Source organism: Parambassis ranga, chromosome 21 (assembly GCF_900634625.1).
Source record: "Parambassis ranga chromosome 21, fParRan2.1, whole genome shotgun sequence".
Classification (NCBI taxonomy): Eukaryota; Metazoa; Chordata; class Actinopteri; family Ambassidae; genus Parambassis; species Parambassis ranga.
In genome coordinates, this window is record NC_041041.1 from 7,340,247 (window position 1) to 7,358,427 (window position 18,181).

General features: G+C 42.4%; 2 protein-coding genes across 15 annotated transcripts; both read left to right on the forward strand.

Annotated features, from left to right (window-relative positions):
- Positions 1–675: 675 nt before the first annotated feature.
- On the forward strand, positions 676–12,953 carry ddx3xa (DEAD-box helicase 3 X-linked a). 14 transcript variants are annotated; one of them, XM_028393967.1, is made up of 23 exons: positions 676–1,011; positions 1,832–1,883; positions 2,066–2,113; positions 2,755–2,814; positions 3,121–3,213; positions 3,311–3,382; positions 4,509–4,595; positions 4,917–5,090; positions 5,398–5,533; positions 5,692–5,796; positions 5,882–5,981; positions 6,051–6,186; positions 6,318–6,415; positions 6,495–6,593; positions 6,675–6,835; positions 6,917–7,061; positions 7,148–7,292; positions 7,588–7,638; positions 8,786–8,967; positions 9,166–9,283; positions 9,365–9,518; positions 9,698–9,816; positions 10,012–12,953. In XM_028393967.1, exons 1-23 carry the CDS (start codon positions 967–969, stop codon positions 10,095–10,097), a joined length of 2,466 nt encoding a protein of 821 aa, XP_028249768.1. In that variant the 5' UTR covers positions 676–966; the 3' UTR covers positions 10,098–12,953. The 14 variants fall into 14 exon arrangements, with proteins under 14 accessions (XP_028249768.1, XP_028249770.1, XP_028249769.1 ...); XM_028393969.1 differs by having other exon boundaries at positions 4,917–5,024; XM_028393968.1 differs by having other exon boundaries at positions 3,121–3,204.
- Positions 12,954–16,235: 3,282 nt separating this feature from the next.
- nyx (nyctalopin) lies at positions 16,236–17,836 on the forward strand (the record flags this gene model as incomplete). The annotated part of the gene is made up of 3 exons (XM_028394596.1): positions 16,236–16,526; positions 16,610–16,914; positions 17,005–17,836. Coding segments are annotated over 3 exons (1,428 nt in total), but the record flags the coding sequence as incomplete, so codon positions are not given.
- Positions 17,837–18,181: the final 345 nt, after the last annotated feature.

Consider the following 18,181-nt stretch of genomic DNA (forward strand, 5'->3'; position numbering starts at 1 on the left):
TCCTTCGACCAGCACTGACGGTTCTCTTTGAAGTCTCAACGCGAGGAAAGCCACTGGTTTTGTTAGGTCCGTTACTATAGTAACAGCGTTGTAGCGCTGTGGTAACTAAGAGTGGATTTCAGCTTCTTATGAATCAAGTGGAACGGAGTTTTTCACGAGCAATCGAAACAGCGTTAGGTAGAGTTTTCTACTCAGTAAATGTGTGTGTGTGTGTGTGTGTTAGTTACGCCTATGTGTCAGTGTCATTTCTAGCTGTGTGTCTTTTCAGTCTGGATGTCTTGTTTTGTGAGGGGGAGGGTGACATTTAAAACAACAAACAGAGGGGTTGGGGGGTTGAGTGGCCTGCAAGAGGGCGCATTGTTCCACAATCTGTCCGTGTTATACGTTATACATCATTTGTTTAATTTTGAAGTGTGTATAACTGCTTTTCTGAACTATTTCCCAAATCTTTCTTAAATGTTTACATGTACTATAGTGTTGAAAAAAGAAAATAATTCCTGTAGAAACAAATGTAAAAACATTCCAAGACATATTTTAGGTCATTATTGCCGGTTTCATGTTTCCTTTTTTTCTTCTCCAATCATTGGTTGCAGCAATCCGAGACCAACACCAAATATCGCGATATTTGCTGTAGCCGCCGCGCACCACCGGGGTTACATCTCGCGCTACCTGAGCTGTTGGTGTCTCATTCCACCACGGTCAAGCCTGCCGGGAGGGGGATTCTGTTCAGTAGCTCCGCAGCACTCATATCATTTGGAAACTTGATCGGAATTTATATTTATAACAAACCAGCGTCTTTTTATTTATTTATAGTCAACGTACCAGTTTAGCTTTACTTCATTGATATTTGTTGTCGTAATTTGTACAGGAAAGAGGAAGCTAAGTTATCGTTACAGCATAGCCGGGTCGAGCTAACAAAGAAAATCCTTTCTCTTCAGAAATAATCCCCCTCTTCTCTCTTTAGTTATGAGTCATGTGGCCGTTGATAATCCACACGGTCTAGATCAGCAGGTGAGTACTTTTAATGTTTGTTTTAATGTTTGTTTTTATCTTTCAAATGTGGTATGTTTTCCGTTACGCACATGGAGTTTCGACGGAAAAAAAGAGGTGAGCGGCGTTAGCATAGCGTCTTAGCTAACGCTGCGGCTGCTAAAATGGAGGTGACGATGTCGCCGTAAAAATATTGTGATGGCGGAGCTCGTCTTATCGCCGTCAACTAACTAATATAACAATCTTTATGTTTTTGTTTACACACAGTAACTTTGGTCTCAAACTATGTTAAATGTATATTGAAATTTATTTCTATTCTAGTTAAAGTATTTGACGCTAATGGAAAATTACCGGGTTAGCTAACATGTACAACCCGGCCGGCATCCTACCTAGTTAGCCCGGCTAATGTTGGGCCTTCTCAACCTGAAACGTGGCGCAGGAAAAAATGTTGGCATCGCTTGTTAAAAGAAAATTTGTTTTTTGAATGTAGGACTTACTTAGCTCTGGTATTATTCACTCGTATAACCGGATTGACCACATTATTTATAGATTAGCCGTTTTTTTTGTTTTTTGTTTTTTTTTATTAAATGATGTTGGTTGGACACTAAATGATTGCACCTCGGTTGTTTGACGAGAGGCAAAGTTTTAACGAGCCAACTCATGTGAGCTGCTTGCCCTTTAGATCAAAGTACAAAGCTAATAACAACTAGCCAGCTTCAGTTTTGAGATTTCTTGCATATGTGGAGATATTTCGTGACGTGTTTATTAGTTTATTTGGCACATCGTTAACTGATGCTTGATTCTGAACCGAAATACATCAAGTTTCCTTTTTTTCTTGTAGCTTGCTGCCCTAGACTTGAACTCTGTTGACGGACAAGGCGGAGGAACTGGCAGTAAGTAATAAAACAGATTTTTGTCAGTAATTGATTACATTATTCCAAATGTAGGCCTTAGGCAGTGTTAAACAATTTATTATTTTGGAAGAATCAAAGGAAAAGTGCATCATAACACCAGAGTAGCCATTTTTAAACAACCTGTTAATAAATGTTAACTTGTGTTTTTTCCCCCTACCCAGGACGTTACATTCCACCTCACCTGAGGAACAAAGATGCTCCCAAAAATGGTAAGTTCATCAATCGAGATTGATCGAAGTAACCCATCAGAGCATGGTAAAAGCAAGCACGATTGACAACAAAAATTGGTTAGGCTTTAAGCAGACATGTTTTGTAACATGTTGATCTTTAGCCGTCAAGACAAAAAAACACCAGATTCGCAGTATTTTTCTACTGCTCTGTGGGATAAATGATCATGGAGGACATTTTATGCATCTGCACAGTTAGGAGAGAACGCCGTGGTTTCTGTGTCGGTGCATCATAGCTTATTTTGGCACAGTAAAAGTAGGGCAAGTGGTATTGTATGATGGCCATGGCCTCAAATGTTCACCCCAGACTGCTCATAAGAGAACAGGGTGAATACAAAATATTTTCATAGGTAATCCTTTCCCTGAGTTTTTACATTGGTTAGTGCAATGTCTCTAAAGGAGTGCTAGCTGTTGACTGCTCTGATAAAGGGAAATGTGGAGGGTGGATGGGTTTTGGATAACAGAAATTTATACACAAACTTCAGATTTTTGTAGCCAGCGCGTCTTGCACAACTTGTGCAAGGCCTACTCTGATAATTTTATATTAAAAATTTGAAATTATGCTGCTGTGTCATTGCACACTTGACGTTTTTTTCTGGTTTTACTGTTTTCTTATTCCACAGCAGGAAATGCTTATTCCGCTGGTAGACAGTGCGGTTATTCAGTGGCACCAGTAAATTTCTGTAAGTCCCTTCTGTCTGCTTTCGCTGAGGGCAACTTGCATTTCCAGATGCATGAATTAGCCATTTTACACACCAGCAAAGCCAGTGTGAAGGGGGAGAGGGTTAGGTTAGATCTACACACTTCACAGTAAAAGTTAATGATGAGCTCACTCTTAATTATCGATATGCTTTTCTCTGCTGATATGCTTGCAGCTGGAATTAGTGGAAAAGACAATTTCTAGCTTGTTTTAATTCTTTACTATAATTATTTAAATGATTTTTCTACTGTATAATGAAGCCCGCATTTCATCTGCAATGTCCCCCAAGTTTCTTCTAAGGAGTGTCCACAACCATGGCAGGCAGAGTGTCAGCAAAGACACAGAAATAACTTTACTTCAGGATGGGATGACTGTAAGATTGGTAACTATTAGTATAAAGTCAAGCCCAGCACTCATACTGCATGAGCCAGTACTTAAGGGTGAGTCTTTTTATAGCCTGCTTCCCTACCTTTGCTCAGGTTACCCAAGACTGGCCTCTCAAGAGCTTGCCTTTTACCATACCTACAGTGGGGGTTGGCGAGACAGATGTGGTATACCTTGACCTCTACCTGCATGCCATGCCATCTACTTGTTGGCAGCATTTCATAATGTATATAGCTGAACACTTGGGCATTCATCGATGTGCCCTTGCTTGGCCATGGTCACCTAAAGTAAAAAGCAGCAGAAATCTGGGCCTAACACTGCGTTTGTCAAAGCTTGCAAATGCTTATGATGCATGGTGATGGTGCCTTAAAGGCTGCACTGCATCATTTGTGTGGCTGTCTGACTAATGAGACAATATTAGCTATGATTAAAAACCATTTATGTCCTATAAATCCTGGCAGCCCCAGTCATGAAGTTGTAATTTTCTTTTTCCAAAGTAACTGTACTTGATATTGCTACAGCAACATTGCTTGGTTTCACTCTGTAATCTCTAAGCCTCTCAGTTCTTCTTATGACTTCCTCATGGACCTTGTAGCCTTTTGTCTTCGCTTACAGCATATTATTGAGGAGTGTTCTGAGATTTTTTTTGTTTATTAAAAGTCAAGGAAAACATGTTGCATATTTTGTCAAGGTCAGCTCTCTTGCACGAACATCTATTATCATGTTAGTTTGTTTTTGGTCTATGGTCTGATAGTTCTGTTGTCTTGGAAGGTTAGACATCATTGCCGCTGCATGGTGTTTTTGCCATTGGTCTGGGTGACTAAATTCTACCACAACATCTGAAGAATTCTATACAGTGTGTATGTATATATGTGCGCATATATACATTTGCCCCCTGACCAAACCAAGCTTGCCAGTAGTATTGTTCTTGAATGGAAGTACTTCCTCCTTTGACACTTTGAATTTGCTGACTCAGATCAGTATTGGAGACTAGATGTTTCTTTTGATTGGTCTGTGACACATTGGTGATTGATGTGTGCTTGTGACTTGTTGCAAGGCTTTTCCTTGTGTTTATTTGAAGGGGACAGTCTAAAGGAACCATTCACCTATTGACCCCTGGGTCATTTAGGATCTTTACTGCAGATCTTTAATCAGCCCCTTTGGCTTAAGAAGTTCTCCTTCAGAGCAAAACTACATTTTGCTGTGTTCTGGCCCTTGATGTTATCGTGGTATAGTCTCAGGCACATAGCAAGCCTTACAGTGGCAGCGCTAACTCCAAGACCCCTCCACCAGCCTCATCCTCTGCCTGCACTGATAATGGTGTGGCCACCGGCGGGAACGATGACACAGCCAGTGTCCAAAGCTGGGCAGATCGTTGTGGTAAATGTCCTATACAGGTAGCAGGTTTTGGTAGACCACCCTTGGCAAAGATAAGGCCCTTTATGCGAATGGGAAGCCTAGTGTCTTGATGGTTATTGTTAAGTTGTCAATGGTTTACTTTTTAAATAATTTTTTTGCCATTTCACATTGGAAAACTTTAAGGAAAGTATATCCCAGTCACTCAAATAGGTACAACAGAAAAAGAGGCTCATAGTTAGGACTCTTGAGTGAAGTCAAACACACTTGCTTGCTGATACTTAACTACAGCTTTGCTACAAGCCTTTTTGATTAGTTTTTCCCTCTCTTTGTCTCTTTATAAAGACTCACCTGGATGGGATGGTGGACGCAGCAATGGCTTTGTGAATGGTTACCATGACACCCGCACAAATGGGGGCTTTGGAGGGCGAGGAGCCCCTCGCAATGATAGAGGTGGGCGTGGCGCCTACCGTGGTAACAGGGGTGGAGGCTCGTTTAATCAACCATTACAAAATGCAGGTGGGGAAATCCTGTCATCTTTTAATAATGTCTAACTGTAGCTCTAGTGTAGTGTTAAAGGTAAACTCTGCCCTCCCCCACCCCTTTTTATAGTTCTGATAAGTTCATTTACTTTGCATTTGCAACAAGCAGAATTAGATGTACATTTAGTTAAGGTTGAAATATCCTGAAAATCTAATGGAGTTTTGCTTTAAGGGAAACACAAGGGTATGTTTTCCTGTGGTAAGAAACGGGCATCATCTAATGATGTCAGCCCATTTTCCAAACACAACCCAACTACATCGCTGACAGCATCTCTTCATTTTAGGCTTTGGCAGTTTTGAAAACAAAGAGGCTGGCTGGGGAGGAACCCCCAGAGATGCTGGTTACAACAGCTTTGGAGGACGTACTGATAGAACCAAGACGGCCTTCTTCAATGACAGGGGAGCTGGGTCACGGGGAAGGTGTGTAAAACTTTAATGTTATTTGCTATACTTTAACTGTTGAAAACTTGTCAAATACAGTTTCTTCTTCTTTGACGAAGGAAAATACAGGTGCACATATTACCTTGTATTCAAGCAAGCATAAAATATAATAGCATTTTATCTCTACATGTGTACAGATATGAGCGTGGCGGCTTTGCTGGTGGAGGAAACAGCCGCTGGGTGGAAGAGTCCAGAGATGAAGACTGGTCTAAGCCCACAGCTCCCAATGAGCGCCTGGAACGGTAAGATGGACAGATTCTTCTCACTAATGAAGAAAAAAAATTAATTCATTTGCATTTAAACTAAATGCTTGCATTTAATTTCTAGTGAGCTTTTCGCTGGAAGCAACACTGGGATCAATTTTGAGAAATACGACGATATTCCTGTAGAGGCTACTGGATCCAACTCTCCACCCCACATTGAAAGTGTACGTCTGTCTTTCCTTGGTTTTGATTTTTTTTTTAAATTCAGTACTGACTGTCTGATTCTTCTGTAGTTTCATGATGTGGAAATGGGGGAGATTATCATGGGTAACATCGCCCTGAGTCGCTACACTCGTCCCACTCCAGTCCAGAAGCATGCTATCCCCATCATCAAGTCCAAGAGAGACCTGATGGCCTGTGCCCAGACTGGTTAGTATTTGTAAATATCATCAAATTTTGTACTCAATAGCCTGTTCCTGTTTAATTTAATTGTAACATAAGATCGGTACATACTTGCTTTGTAATGCGTAATTTACTGTATAATCCCTGATATGTTTCAGGCTCTGGTAAGACGGCTGCCTTCTTGCTGCCTGTGTTGAGTCAGATCTACACAGAGGGGCCAGGAGATGCTCTGCAGGCCGTCAAAAACAGCGGACAGGTACTGAAACTGCGCAACACCTAGAAATATCCCACTGGTTCACTTCCATTTCAATTTTTCCAATTTTTTTTATCCTTAGGAGAATGGAAGGTATGGGCGTCGTAAGCAGTACCCAATCTCTCTTGTGCTGGCTCCCACCAGAGAGCTGGCCTTGCAGATCTATGATGAGGCCAGGAAGGTGAGCTTGTAAATAAATACTGACTGTTTACCTGTAAGTTAAGTCTTGAAGCCTAATCGCCAATCCTACCTACTTTTTTAGTTTGCCTATCGCTCACGAGTGCGTCCCTGCGTGGTGTATGGCGGTGCTGATATTGGCCAGCAGATCAGGGAATTGGAGAGGGGCTGTCACCTGCTGGTGGCCACACCTGGACGTCTAGTTGATATGATGGAGAGGGGCAAGATCGGTCTGGACTATTGCAAGTCAGTATAGCACTCGGTTACCCTGTGGTTTAAGAAGTGTGCAAAATGTTGGTTGTTTTCAATGAAATGTTTCTTCTGCAGCTACTTGGTCCTGGATGAAGCTGACCGCATGTTGGACATGGGTTTTGAGCCACAGATAAGACGCATTGTGGAACAAGATACAATGCCACCCAAAGGCATCCGCCAGACCATGATGTTCAGTGCAACCTTCCCCAAAGAGATCCAGGTATCCATTAGGATGCCAATGGGTGGTCACCCTTTTAGTCTAGTGAGGCAAATATCTGAATACTGATGATTTCATTTGTTATGTAGATCCTGGCCCGTGACTTCCTGGAGGACTACATTTTCCTGGCAGTTGGGCGTGTTGGTTCCACTTCAGAAAACATCACCCAGAAAGTTGTTTGGGTGGAGGAGAATGACAAAAGGTCATTCCTTCTTGATCTGCTCAATGCCACAGGTAAAAAATGCACCCTCAACAAAATGTTTTCGTCCCATGAAGGTCACTTTGGGCTCTAACTCATCATCCTGTGTTTGTCAGTCTGCCCCATACCAAGCTAATATTGACTTTGCAACATCTCTGCTAACAGTTGTTCATAGTGGCAAGTGAAAAATAACCTATAAACATGCAGGGGTGAGCAGGCACTGAAGGCATTTGTCGTGTTTAAAGGGGTTAGGTTCTCATGATGATCTAAAGCTGTTAAGATGTGTGCTGAACAGCCTTGCGTTTACTGGCTGGTTTGGTTTTATCTTAGTTATTCCCAGTGAGGTTCAGGAAAATGTGACAGAGGCCCCAGAGAAACCGGGTAAGTGTGAACGTATCATAACTTCACTCTGACCCACAAGCCAGAAACATCACATCCCACGGCTCATCCTGTCCCTCTGCTCCCCAGCTACCATGCTGCCTCAGTTGTGTTTTTTATTTTTTTCCCTCTTACTTATAAAAGCTTGTAGGGCCAACATTTTCCTTGTACCATATAGTCTGAGTCAGTTTTGCAGCTCTGACACTAAGGGCAGTTGATTCAACATAGTCATGTTGGCTGGTTGTCAGATGGCTGTGACACTGATCTCTCACTTGAGTAAACACAACCATGTCAATAGGTCTTGTTTAAAGCCAGTTGTACAGCTGTAAGTGATAATAATAAATCATGTCAAGGCTTTTTTAAAATGGTAAATGGAGCCATCTGTGATTTTACTCCATTTAAGGGGAAAATTCTGTAGTTTTTCTTTTGATGATGCCTCCAAAGTAAATTTTTTTTGTGACATTTCCATGGAAACTAGTGCAGCTGCCACCACAAAAAGCAAACTAATGTGTAATTTATGTCATGGGCAGCCTTCCTCAAGTACATACAAAAGCTTGTTGTGGGTTGGAGTGGGTGGAGGATCAGCAGTATGGAAACGGTGGGCTTGTTACCATCTGACCGATTTAGGCTGATGTGGTTTTTATTTTGAGGTTTTACTGACTTATATGGATGGGATGGAGTTTGTAGATGTAGTTATTTTTCCTTGCTTGTGTCAGAGTGCATTGGTAAAGCAGTGGCAGGGTTAGCTGTGAATGATGCAACGTGGAATGGCCTGTATTTACCCCCCCCCACCCATTTTTGTTCTCAAGCTTTTATTCTGATAGCCATTAATGCTAAACATCTGGATTGTAGCTAAATATAACAATTCAGTTTTTTAAATAGAATAAAGCTATTTTATCTTCAGTTTGGTTTTAGAAAATAAATTAATGGTTGTCAGTCTATCTAAGCTTTCTATGCAACCCCTGTCTCCATTTCTAAGTTGTCATGTTGTTTTATTTTTTTATGGCATCCTTCAATTTCCAGCTTTAAGTTCCTTCTATCTTATTTTAGTTAACAGATCCATGTCTTGCCTTGCCAGGAAATTAGTGTGTTACCCTCCCCTTTCATGGTGTTAAACCTGTCATCTCTCCCTTTATTTCTGGTTTCATAGGTAAAGACTCCTTGACTCTGGTGTTTGTGGAAACAAAGAAGGGAGCAGATGCTCTGGAAGACTTCCTTTACCGCGAAGGGTACGCCTGCACCAGCATTCACGGAGACCGCTCACAGAGAGACAGAGAGGAAGCTCTGCATCAGTTCCGGTCTGGGCGCTGTCCCATATTGGTAGCTACTGCTGTAAGTAGTTCTGGTTTTCAACTTGCATGTGCATTTTGAACTCTCTCTTTTAGATTGGGGGAACAAACAATATACAGGTATATAAGCATTTAGATGCAAGCAAACTGGGTCATAAAGGACACTGTGGCTGAACAAATTCCCTTTCAAATGGGCCAACAGAAAGTTTGACTGATTAGTAATCCTCCATCTTCTTTTCAGGTGGCTGCTAGAGGTCTGGACATCTGCAATGTGAAGCATGTTATTAACTTTGACCTGCCCAGTGATATTGAAGAATACGTTCACCGTATTGGCCGTACGGGACGTGTGGGCAACCTTGGTAAGAACTTTAAATCTCTTTACTGTTTAATGTACCTGAACAGTTTCAATGAATCTGTTTTATGGGGTTTTTTTTGTACAGGTCTGGCCACGTCGTTCTTTAACGACAAAAACAGCAACATAACCAAAGATTTGCTGGACATTCTGGTCGAAGCCAAGCAGGAGGTTCCCTCCTGGCTTGAAAGCCTAGCCTATGAGCACCAGCACAAGAGCAGCAGCCGTGGACGCTCTAAGAGGTAGGTGTCACAGACACGGATGCTCATCAGGTGTAAATCATGGAGACGACCTGCCTTTGGGACACTTATCACTTTTACAATCTTTGATTATTTCCTTATATATGCATCATGGTAGTTGCACAAACCATAAGCTAGCTCTCTCCTGCCAAATGTTGAGGAAATGTTCTCATCTTGTTTAGGTTCTCTGGTGGTTTCGGGGCCAGAGACTACCGTCAGACGCCTGGTGCTGGCAACTTCAGTAGCAACCGTCCAGGGCGCAATCCTGGAGGCCATGGAGGAAACCGTGGTTTTGGTGGAGGTAAGAACTGTTTTCACTCATTTTCCTTTTTTTTTTTCACCTCACAAAAATGAAGATCTCACAATACAGATCTGTGTTATGTGACCTTCTTCACAGTGTAAGTATTTGTTCACAAGGAACTTGGCAGCAGGTTTTTCTGCTGTAAGTTGCCCCTTTTACTTTTATTGTTGCTGACTCCTTAAATGTCCCTCATAGGTGGCTTTGGTGGCAACTTCTACAGCAATGATGGCTACGGAGGAAACTACAGCCACTCCGGTAGTGTGGACTGGTGGGGAAACTAGTCACCATAGGAATAGGTTGTCATGCCAACCCAGCCCAATGGAAACCACATGTTAACTTAAGCCAGACCATAACAACCCTCCCTGTGTAGCTTCACTGACACACAGTACATTACCAACCCTGGTTCTCTGCCATTTGCTTCTCTAAAAGGAAGTGCAGCACGACGCAAAGGAAAGTCACCAGCACGTGCATATGCACTGGAGGCCGCAGAGATTTCGCACACCTCAGAGTGAGCATGGATGCTGACATGCATTGTCCGACCGCAACCTCGGACTTTCATTGTTAAATGTATTTCTGTTATTTTTGTGGAAAACACCCAATTAAGTAACCGGAGGATCATTTGTATGTTAATGTACTGTGCCTTTTGAATTCAAGCAGGAAATCTGTTTTCATTTCACCAGATGAACATGGCCAAGAGCTCTAAATTTGTTTTACTATTTTTGTTTGGTGAAATATATATATATTAAAAGGTAAAATAAGCTTTGACTTGATCAAACCTTGGCAAACACTGGGTTGTTGTGACTCTGAGTCATGATTCCATCTGAACTTAAAATTAATTGCAGGAACATCATATTATAGCCTTTTCTATAGTCAAACAGCTAATGGAGCCATTTCTATATCTGATACAAACTGGGCCACTCTGTGAGACCACCGTGTATTTTAGTCCTAAGTGACAAAGATACGTTTGTGTTTCTTCTTTATTATTTTTTTGCTCACTCTATCCTGGACAGGCTCCTTTTTACGGATCTGGTTGTCTTTAAAATAGCCATTCCTATTGTCATCTTAATAAACACAGAAGTCATTAAGCTCAGTGCCAACGATCGCTGAGGTAGAAACGAGAATAATCAATGCTGGAAGTTGTTACTCCACACTTTTCAATTGACTTGACAGTGTTATGGCAGCTAGTAAGTTACTAAGTGCTAGCTACATTAAGTGGGCGGTGTTTTTTGTTTATTATTACTTGAGACATTTTTGGTGCAGGTGTATGCAAAAATTGAAAACTGAGTCAGTTCGTTTTTTTTTTTTTAAGACTTGTTTCTCTACAAATATGTATCAAAACAGAAATGCCTGCCATCTTGAAAGTGACATTCAAAATGGCTGCATAAAGGACCACAGCATCAGGCAGGCATAGCGTGGTGTTAGTGTTTACTGAATTGACCTGCAACCGCAAGGCCCTGATTGGTATTCTACGCTTGCAAGTGTTTTGTTTTTTGGTCAAGGAGGAAGGATCCGTAAACTGAGTCGCAGGCTTAACTTAATTACAAAACGTTTTCTCTTTTCAAGCTGCGTTGGAGGCATGGTTCATCTTTAAGAGACAGGCATTCGAGTGATCACTGAGGTTTTCAGTTAAACAGCGAGGGACGGAGCATGTTAGAGCAGCACTCCGACCACTGGTGTTAGGTGAACTTGTGGGGTGGGGTGGGCATGGGGTGCGGTTTAAAGTGCACCACCGGCGTCAGTGGCTTTGGTTTCCAGTGCTACATAGTGTAACTGTGGAGGTGGCCAAAGATGGGGTGGGAGGGGGATGAGTCCACTTCCAATATGGAACATTATTGTACTGTCGGCTCCTCTGGGAGTTCATCTGCTCAGATGTGTATAAAAAAATCTGTGGCTTCATGAAGCCGTAGCAGGCTTTTCCTCTCAGAGAGGAGCAGCCATCAAGAGGAGGAGAGATGGGGCGTTTCAATTTGAAGAAATGCTCCCAGTTTTCTCATCGGGTGTGTTGTGCCTTGAAACTTTTTTTTAAGAAATTGAACTAAAAGCGGATGCACTGACAGTGTTGAGAACTTGAGATTGAATGGTGCTACTTGATTTAGGTGTGTAGGCCCTTGTACGTCGTGCCCATCGAGTTTTACAAAAGTTGTTTTATTGCACATCTAGAGTTTTATATAGATGTCTTGGATATGTGTCCTTAAGCTTCCAAATATTGTGTGTGAGGAGATTGTGGAGAAAAAAAAACGCAGCTTGTTTACAAAGGGGACAGGTTCTCAATATTTAAACCAGGATTTATTTGGGACCAGGGGTTTTAGCAGTTGGGGGAATTTAGCCATTTGCACAGATTTCTAGATTCTACTTTTGCTGCTAGTTTTGTGTAATTTATTAAGCATTTTTGACAAATATTTATTTTTGTAAGCCTCAAAGTGATTCTTTGAAAGTTTCAGAAACTTGACCAAAAGACAGTACAAAAAACACTGGCACTTGAATGTTGAATGTCACCTGTATGCGTGAAATTTATATATTTCGGGGTAGTGTGAGCTTTTTAATGTTTAAGATACAATGGACTCAGTAAATAATATCCACAGCTGTTTCAGGGCCTCCTCAGGGCCAGTCATCTCTACTAGAATATACTAATTGGGCAACAAAATTTGAAATTCAATTGAACAAACATGCCAAGGTTTGGACTAAAGCTGTCTAAAGCAAATGCATTTCCTAAACGCATATCAGTGCAGAAGTGTTCAGATTCTCCAATTGTGTGCATTGTTGATTCTTTCTAATTTGACCTGATAATTATTTTTCTCCAGTGAATGTCTGGCACATGGCAATCCTTAAAAGAAACAAACATGTGGTTTATTCTCATTGTTGTATTTGCATATATGATGCCTCTTTGAGTTCTCCTTGAATGTGGAGCAGGTCTACAGCTTGAACAGGAGGAGCTCTGTATTGCTGCTACTGCAGAGCACAACTCCTGAGACTTGTTCCATGATCTTCGGAGAACCTGAGAGCCTATTTAGATGTAGACTTTGCTTTTCTGTATTAGCTTATAGGCAACTGCACTGCATGGGAAATACTCAGCTGTGCAACTGTATTTTACCAAAATAAAAACAACTTTTTAATGCCACAGCATCGGAAAAATTGAAGCATGTTTCATGAAGACTTGTTTACGTAGATGTGCAGAGACGACCTGTAGCAAAGCAGCCCGTGGCCTTGCGTGGATACAAGGCGAATGGGCAGCACAAAATTCAATTTGGTATCGATTGGATGGGCTTTATTTCTTTTGTGAAAAATACATAAAGATTTCATTTCTAAGTTCAACTGTGTTGCTTCTGTTATTTCCCATTTAACACCAGAGAGCTCACACCCTTGGCTCTCATGTTTTTGTCAGAAAAACTACCGAAACTACAGATTTTCTCATTTTAAACTTTTAACAAGGTACTCAAGACTATAAATCAAAGTTTCACTTTGTTATAGCTAATTTATTCTAACAATGTTAAACAAAAGTGAACACTTTCCTTCTATTTTGATTTGATATGTGCATGACTAGATCTGTTAGTCAACAGAACTCCTTATTCTTATTCCTAATCCTTATTAGATGTTGGCATTTTGAATGCAAATGCAGGTAAATTTTGATTTAATCAGCACCCAAATGCACTGATTTCTAGAACATATATTACACTTTGAATGTGTGTTACATCAGTTTGTTTTTTATGGAATAATATTTGAGTTATTTGTGTAAACAACTTATGAAGCAATATTTCGCCTCTGACAGGTCAATCGCACAGATGTCCTGGACTTGTGGGCAACATTGTTTTTTGAAGAACTTTGCTCTGAGACTCCAGCTGCATTCCTCCCTGTTGATAAAGGCTTTTTTTTAACCAGGCTGCATTTTTTAGATTTTATCATGATTACAAATGTCAGGGAGATCTTAAAATCCTGGAAGTTCTGGTTTCACTCAGCCTCTCTAATGGGTGGATTGTTTGGGTGGAGGTGAGCTGAAACTCCCAAATGACCCAAATCCAGAGAAAGTGTCCCCTGACCCGACTCTCATCCTATTGTATCCAGATTTGAACCTGGGAAGTGTGTGTACTAAAACTCATTCTGTGAAATTTGGGAGGGGAAAAAAGCTGACCTGTATTTTATGTCTCCACAGATGGTCTCCATGTTGGCCATCTGTGGGAGCTTTTTAAATGTTAAAACATTGTGTCATTGGTACTGGATGAAAACATAGCCCAGTTTTTTGGTTTGCTTCATTTGCCTCTTGAAAGGTCACATGGCTTCCACTGTGCTGAGTAGGTTCCATAACCAGCAAATCAGTGACACCCATTAAAAGCGTGTTGTATAATTTCTGTGTCATACTGAGAATAAGGTTTTAGGGCCATCAGAGGCGCGGGTCATTTCAGCAGTGGAGGTCCATACAGCTCGTACAGTATAGTAATCTTATTCAAGAAATTGTATTGATCGCCTCTCTCATCAGATCACGCCACTGATGGCTGGCTGATCCCCTAATCCATTTCAACATCTGCATCTCTGATAAGTTTCATGTGTAACTTGATGCTCTGTGCGTGTGTGTGTGTTAGGGTGTAATCTGTGTGGTTCTAAGTTACCACGGTGCCTCTGTGAGTCTGATCTGAGTGCTCTGCTTTACTTCTGTAATCCTGCCAACCGCCTACCTCCATCACTCTATCCAGGGGATTTGACTGCCATTAAGAGATGGCTTTTTGGTGGCAGGGGTGTGTGTGTGTGTGTGGTGTTCTATCATAAATGCACACACACAGGCGGCGAAGTAGGGAGGATGGAGCGTAAAAACACAACCGCATACTCTTCTTGTTGGAGAGCGGCGCTGAGCAGGAGCTGCCGGTAGGCTCGTGTGGACACACTTATGAGGGTGCGCTGTGCAGACTGATATGGGATGGAGAGGATGGACACATGCGTGAGTGTTTGGGTCGAGACTTTTAACACACATGGATGCAACTGTCTGGAAAAACCTACAGGTATGTCACCTACACCTTTTGTATGTCTGTGTGATCACAAAAGCTTTGACTAACATACATGATCTTAACTCTGCTTCCACATTATTACAACAATAAAAAATCATCTTTAGACTTCTGGCTGCTGGCTTTGTCCCATGTTTATATAATTCATCATTAAGTGTTGCTGTGTTCTTTTCGTGCCATTTCAGACCTCCGTTAATCCTGGCATGTCCCAGATGAGAGACTACAGTAATGACTGTCATCACTTTCACTGGTCAGTTTCAATCCCTTCTCTGTTTTTTATGTATTGTTTCTCCTAATCATCTGTAAACCATTATTTTCCACACACTATAATCCCATACTTGATTTTATCCTTATCATAAAAATCTGGGTTCTATCAGAGATCTCAGTTCTTCTAGTCAGTGTCTGATTGATCAGACTAAAAGGCAGAGCTGAAGTTGAGCTGAAGTGGGTGGAGGGTGAAATCCCAGGCACAGACAATACCTATTGTTGTGTGGCTAATCTCTGATATAAGCTGTTCTTTCTTAATCACATCATCATTTTTACCAGCAGCTGGCAAAGAGACAGTTTAGGCTTCAGCCTGCCAGTCAACGTGACTCACACATCCAATCACTGACCTGTCAGTGTCCTTGTGTTACTATAAAAAATTAATGTCTAGAAATTAACCAGCAATCTATCATTAATATTTGAAACTAACGGTGTTTGTGTGGTCACACTGCTAACACTGAACAGCACAGTGGATTGATTCTAGCTTCTGTAAAGTTAAACATAAAGGTCAAGAGTGATTCTCACTGGGAGCCACCCTCATGTGGACAAAGAGGGAACTGCAGTCGTTGGCACCTCTGTGTTTGCTGCATTCAGCCACTGAATATTCAGGTTTTCTGAGGAGCTGGTAGGTTTTTGTTAAAGATGTAAGACAGTTTAGAGCTGGTTTAAAGGTTCTCTGAAGATCCCCTGCTACTTTATGAAGTTTGTCATCATGCAAACTTGTCAGGGTAATTCCACCATTTGCTGGTGCTGTCAAAGGACAGCTTTATGCAGTCAGAGGTGTGCCCTGTGTTAGTTATTTTACTACTAAGGTTGCTTCATATTTAGCATGTAGAAATATTGTTAAACATCTCATCAATCACTGGATAAGAAAACATGTTCCTGAGGCTGTTATACTGTTCATTTAACTTAGATTTGTTCCTGCACAAGATAACTTATAACAGGCAGTAGAGAGCGGTTTATGTTCCTGATGTTATTCTGGTAATTGACTCCATTTGGTGCATCAAGGTACTGTAACGTACTGTTGTGCTATATATGCTATTCTATATTCTGTGTGATAAAAAAATGAAGGGTTTAAGTGGGATTATATTCACCAAAACCATTCACTTCTTATTAAGTGTTGTGAAGAGCTGCTCTTCCCCTCTCTGATGCTCTGCCCTCCTTTCAGTGTCTGTGCTGTGCCTGCTGCCTCAGGCAGTGCTGGCGCGGTGGGCTTGTGTTCGGGCCTGTCCGCCGTCCTGCTCTTGCACTCAGGAAAAGAGCTGCAGCGTTCTCTGCGACCGTTCCGGCCTGCCTGAGCTACCCAAAGAGTTTCCCTGTGAGGCCGCTGCCATCAACCTAGACAAGAACAGGCTCAAGTTTCTGTCAGAAAGGGCCTTTGGTACGCTGCCCTCCCTCAAGTCTCTCTCGTTGGACCACAACAACATCTCCTTCATCACCCCAGGGGCCTTTAAGGTTTACTGTTTTCTTCCAGAAAGTTGCATGTTTATTAGGTTAGGTCTACATATGTAACACAGAGCCTAACCTCTGTCCCACAGGGCCTCGGCAATTTGGTGGAGCTGAAAATGGCACACAATGAGTACATCAGCTACCTTCACACCCGCACGTTCACAGGGCTTAAGAAACTGGTGCGCCTGGACTTGTCAGATTGTAACCTCTTCAGCATCCCTGACCGCATCTTCATTGAGCAGACGGCTCTGAAGGAGCTCCTCTGCTTCCAGAACAACTTCAGGAGGATCCCAGGAGCAATCAGAGGGATGGAGAACCTGACTCACATCTACCTGGAGAGGAACAAGATAGAAGCGGTGGCCTACAATTCTCTGCTGGGCCTGGGTAGCCTCAAGTAAGTCACAGGCTGCAAGTAAAAGGCTTTATTGTAAAAAAAAAAGACACTTTCTTAATTCAGTTTAAAACATCTGCCTGATCTCTTTAGGTACCTGAACCTCCAGGAGAACCGCATTAATGTGATCCATGATCAGGCCTTTCAGGACCTGGTGCGGCTGGAGAACTTCTACCTCAATGACAACCTGCTGTCCGATCTGCCCAGGCTCGCCTTCAAAGGTCTCAGCCGCCTCAAGATGCTCAACCTTGGAGGTAACCAGCTGACCAACGTGTCCAAGACGTGGTTCAGTGACCTGGTGGAGCTAGAAGTCCTGTATCTGGACAGGAACCAGCTGCTATGCATCGAGGAAGGCACCTTTGAGAACCTGACCAGCCTGATCACGCTCCACCTGAACAGCAACAACCTCACCACCCTGCCCTTCCCTGTTTTCCAGCCCATCTACTTCCTCGGCCGCCTGTACCTTTTCAAAAACCCCTGGGAGTGTGACTGCTCCTTGGAGTGGCTGAAGGAGTGGATGGAGAACTACAAGTTAGTGCGGGACATCCCCTGCACCTCACCTTCGTCTGTAGCAGGACTGGATCTCAGTGAGGTGGTGTTTGCCAAGCTTAACGGCACATGTGTGGACCCTACGGAGCTCAACCTTACGACGGCTTCCTCCGAGGTCGCCTCCACCACAGAGAACCGCTTCAACAGCCTCATCTCTAAGCTGCTCCAGCAGGAGCTCAGGGAAGAGATGGGAAACGGGACGGAGAGCCTCCGCAACGGCACGTTGCTGGAGCAGGAGGACGGGCAGCAGCTCTCTGGAGGGGTCGGAGGGGAGCAGGCCCAGGCAGGCCGATCACTGCTCTGCATCACTGTGGCGTGGCTGGTCGTTAGTCTGATCGGCCAGTCCGATGTTTTTTTCTGTCTTTATTGCACGTGAGAACAATGGAGAAAAAAACATGGAGTAGTTTTTGAAATTGCTGATGAGATAAAAGATAAAAGAGTTCTCCATGATGAAGAAGGAAGAATCTTCATCATGTGTGTGGTTTCTGGTGTGAGTCTGCCCTGCCAAAAATGAAGGATTTGTGTCAAGCGAGTATATTCTGTTAAGAAAGAGCTGGTGTTATGGCACATGTACATCAGTCACTGCTATTTATAGATGTTATGTGAGAATAACAGACAGATCTGTGCAGTTCATTATGATTGCGATGGCCGCTGTTGATTTCTGTGGCAGCCATGATGATGATGTATATGTGGACAAGGAGTTTTTTGTTGCATAATGCTC

What these genes read in the sequence shown, in the direction of transcription:
- ddx3xa (XM_028393967.1), top strand. Translation starts at nt 967, where the DNA reads ATGAGTCATGTGGCCGTTGATAATCCACACGGTCTAGATCAGCAG. An exon ending in AGAGGCCCCAGAGAAACCGG is followed by an intron (nt 7,639 to 8,785) that starts GTAAGTGTGAAC and finishes CTGGTTTCATAG; the next exon opens with GTAAAGACTCCTTGACTCTG. An exon ending in CCATATTGGTAGCTACTGCT is followed by an intron (nt 8,968 to 9,165) that starts GTAAGTAGTTCT and finishes TCTTCTTTTCAG; the next exon opens with GTGGCTGCTAGAGGTCTGGA.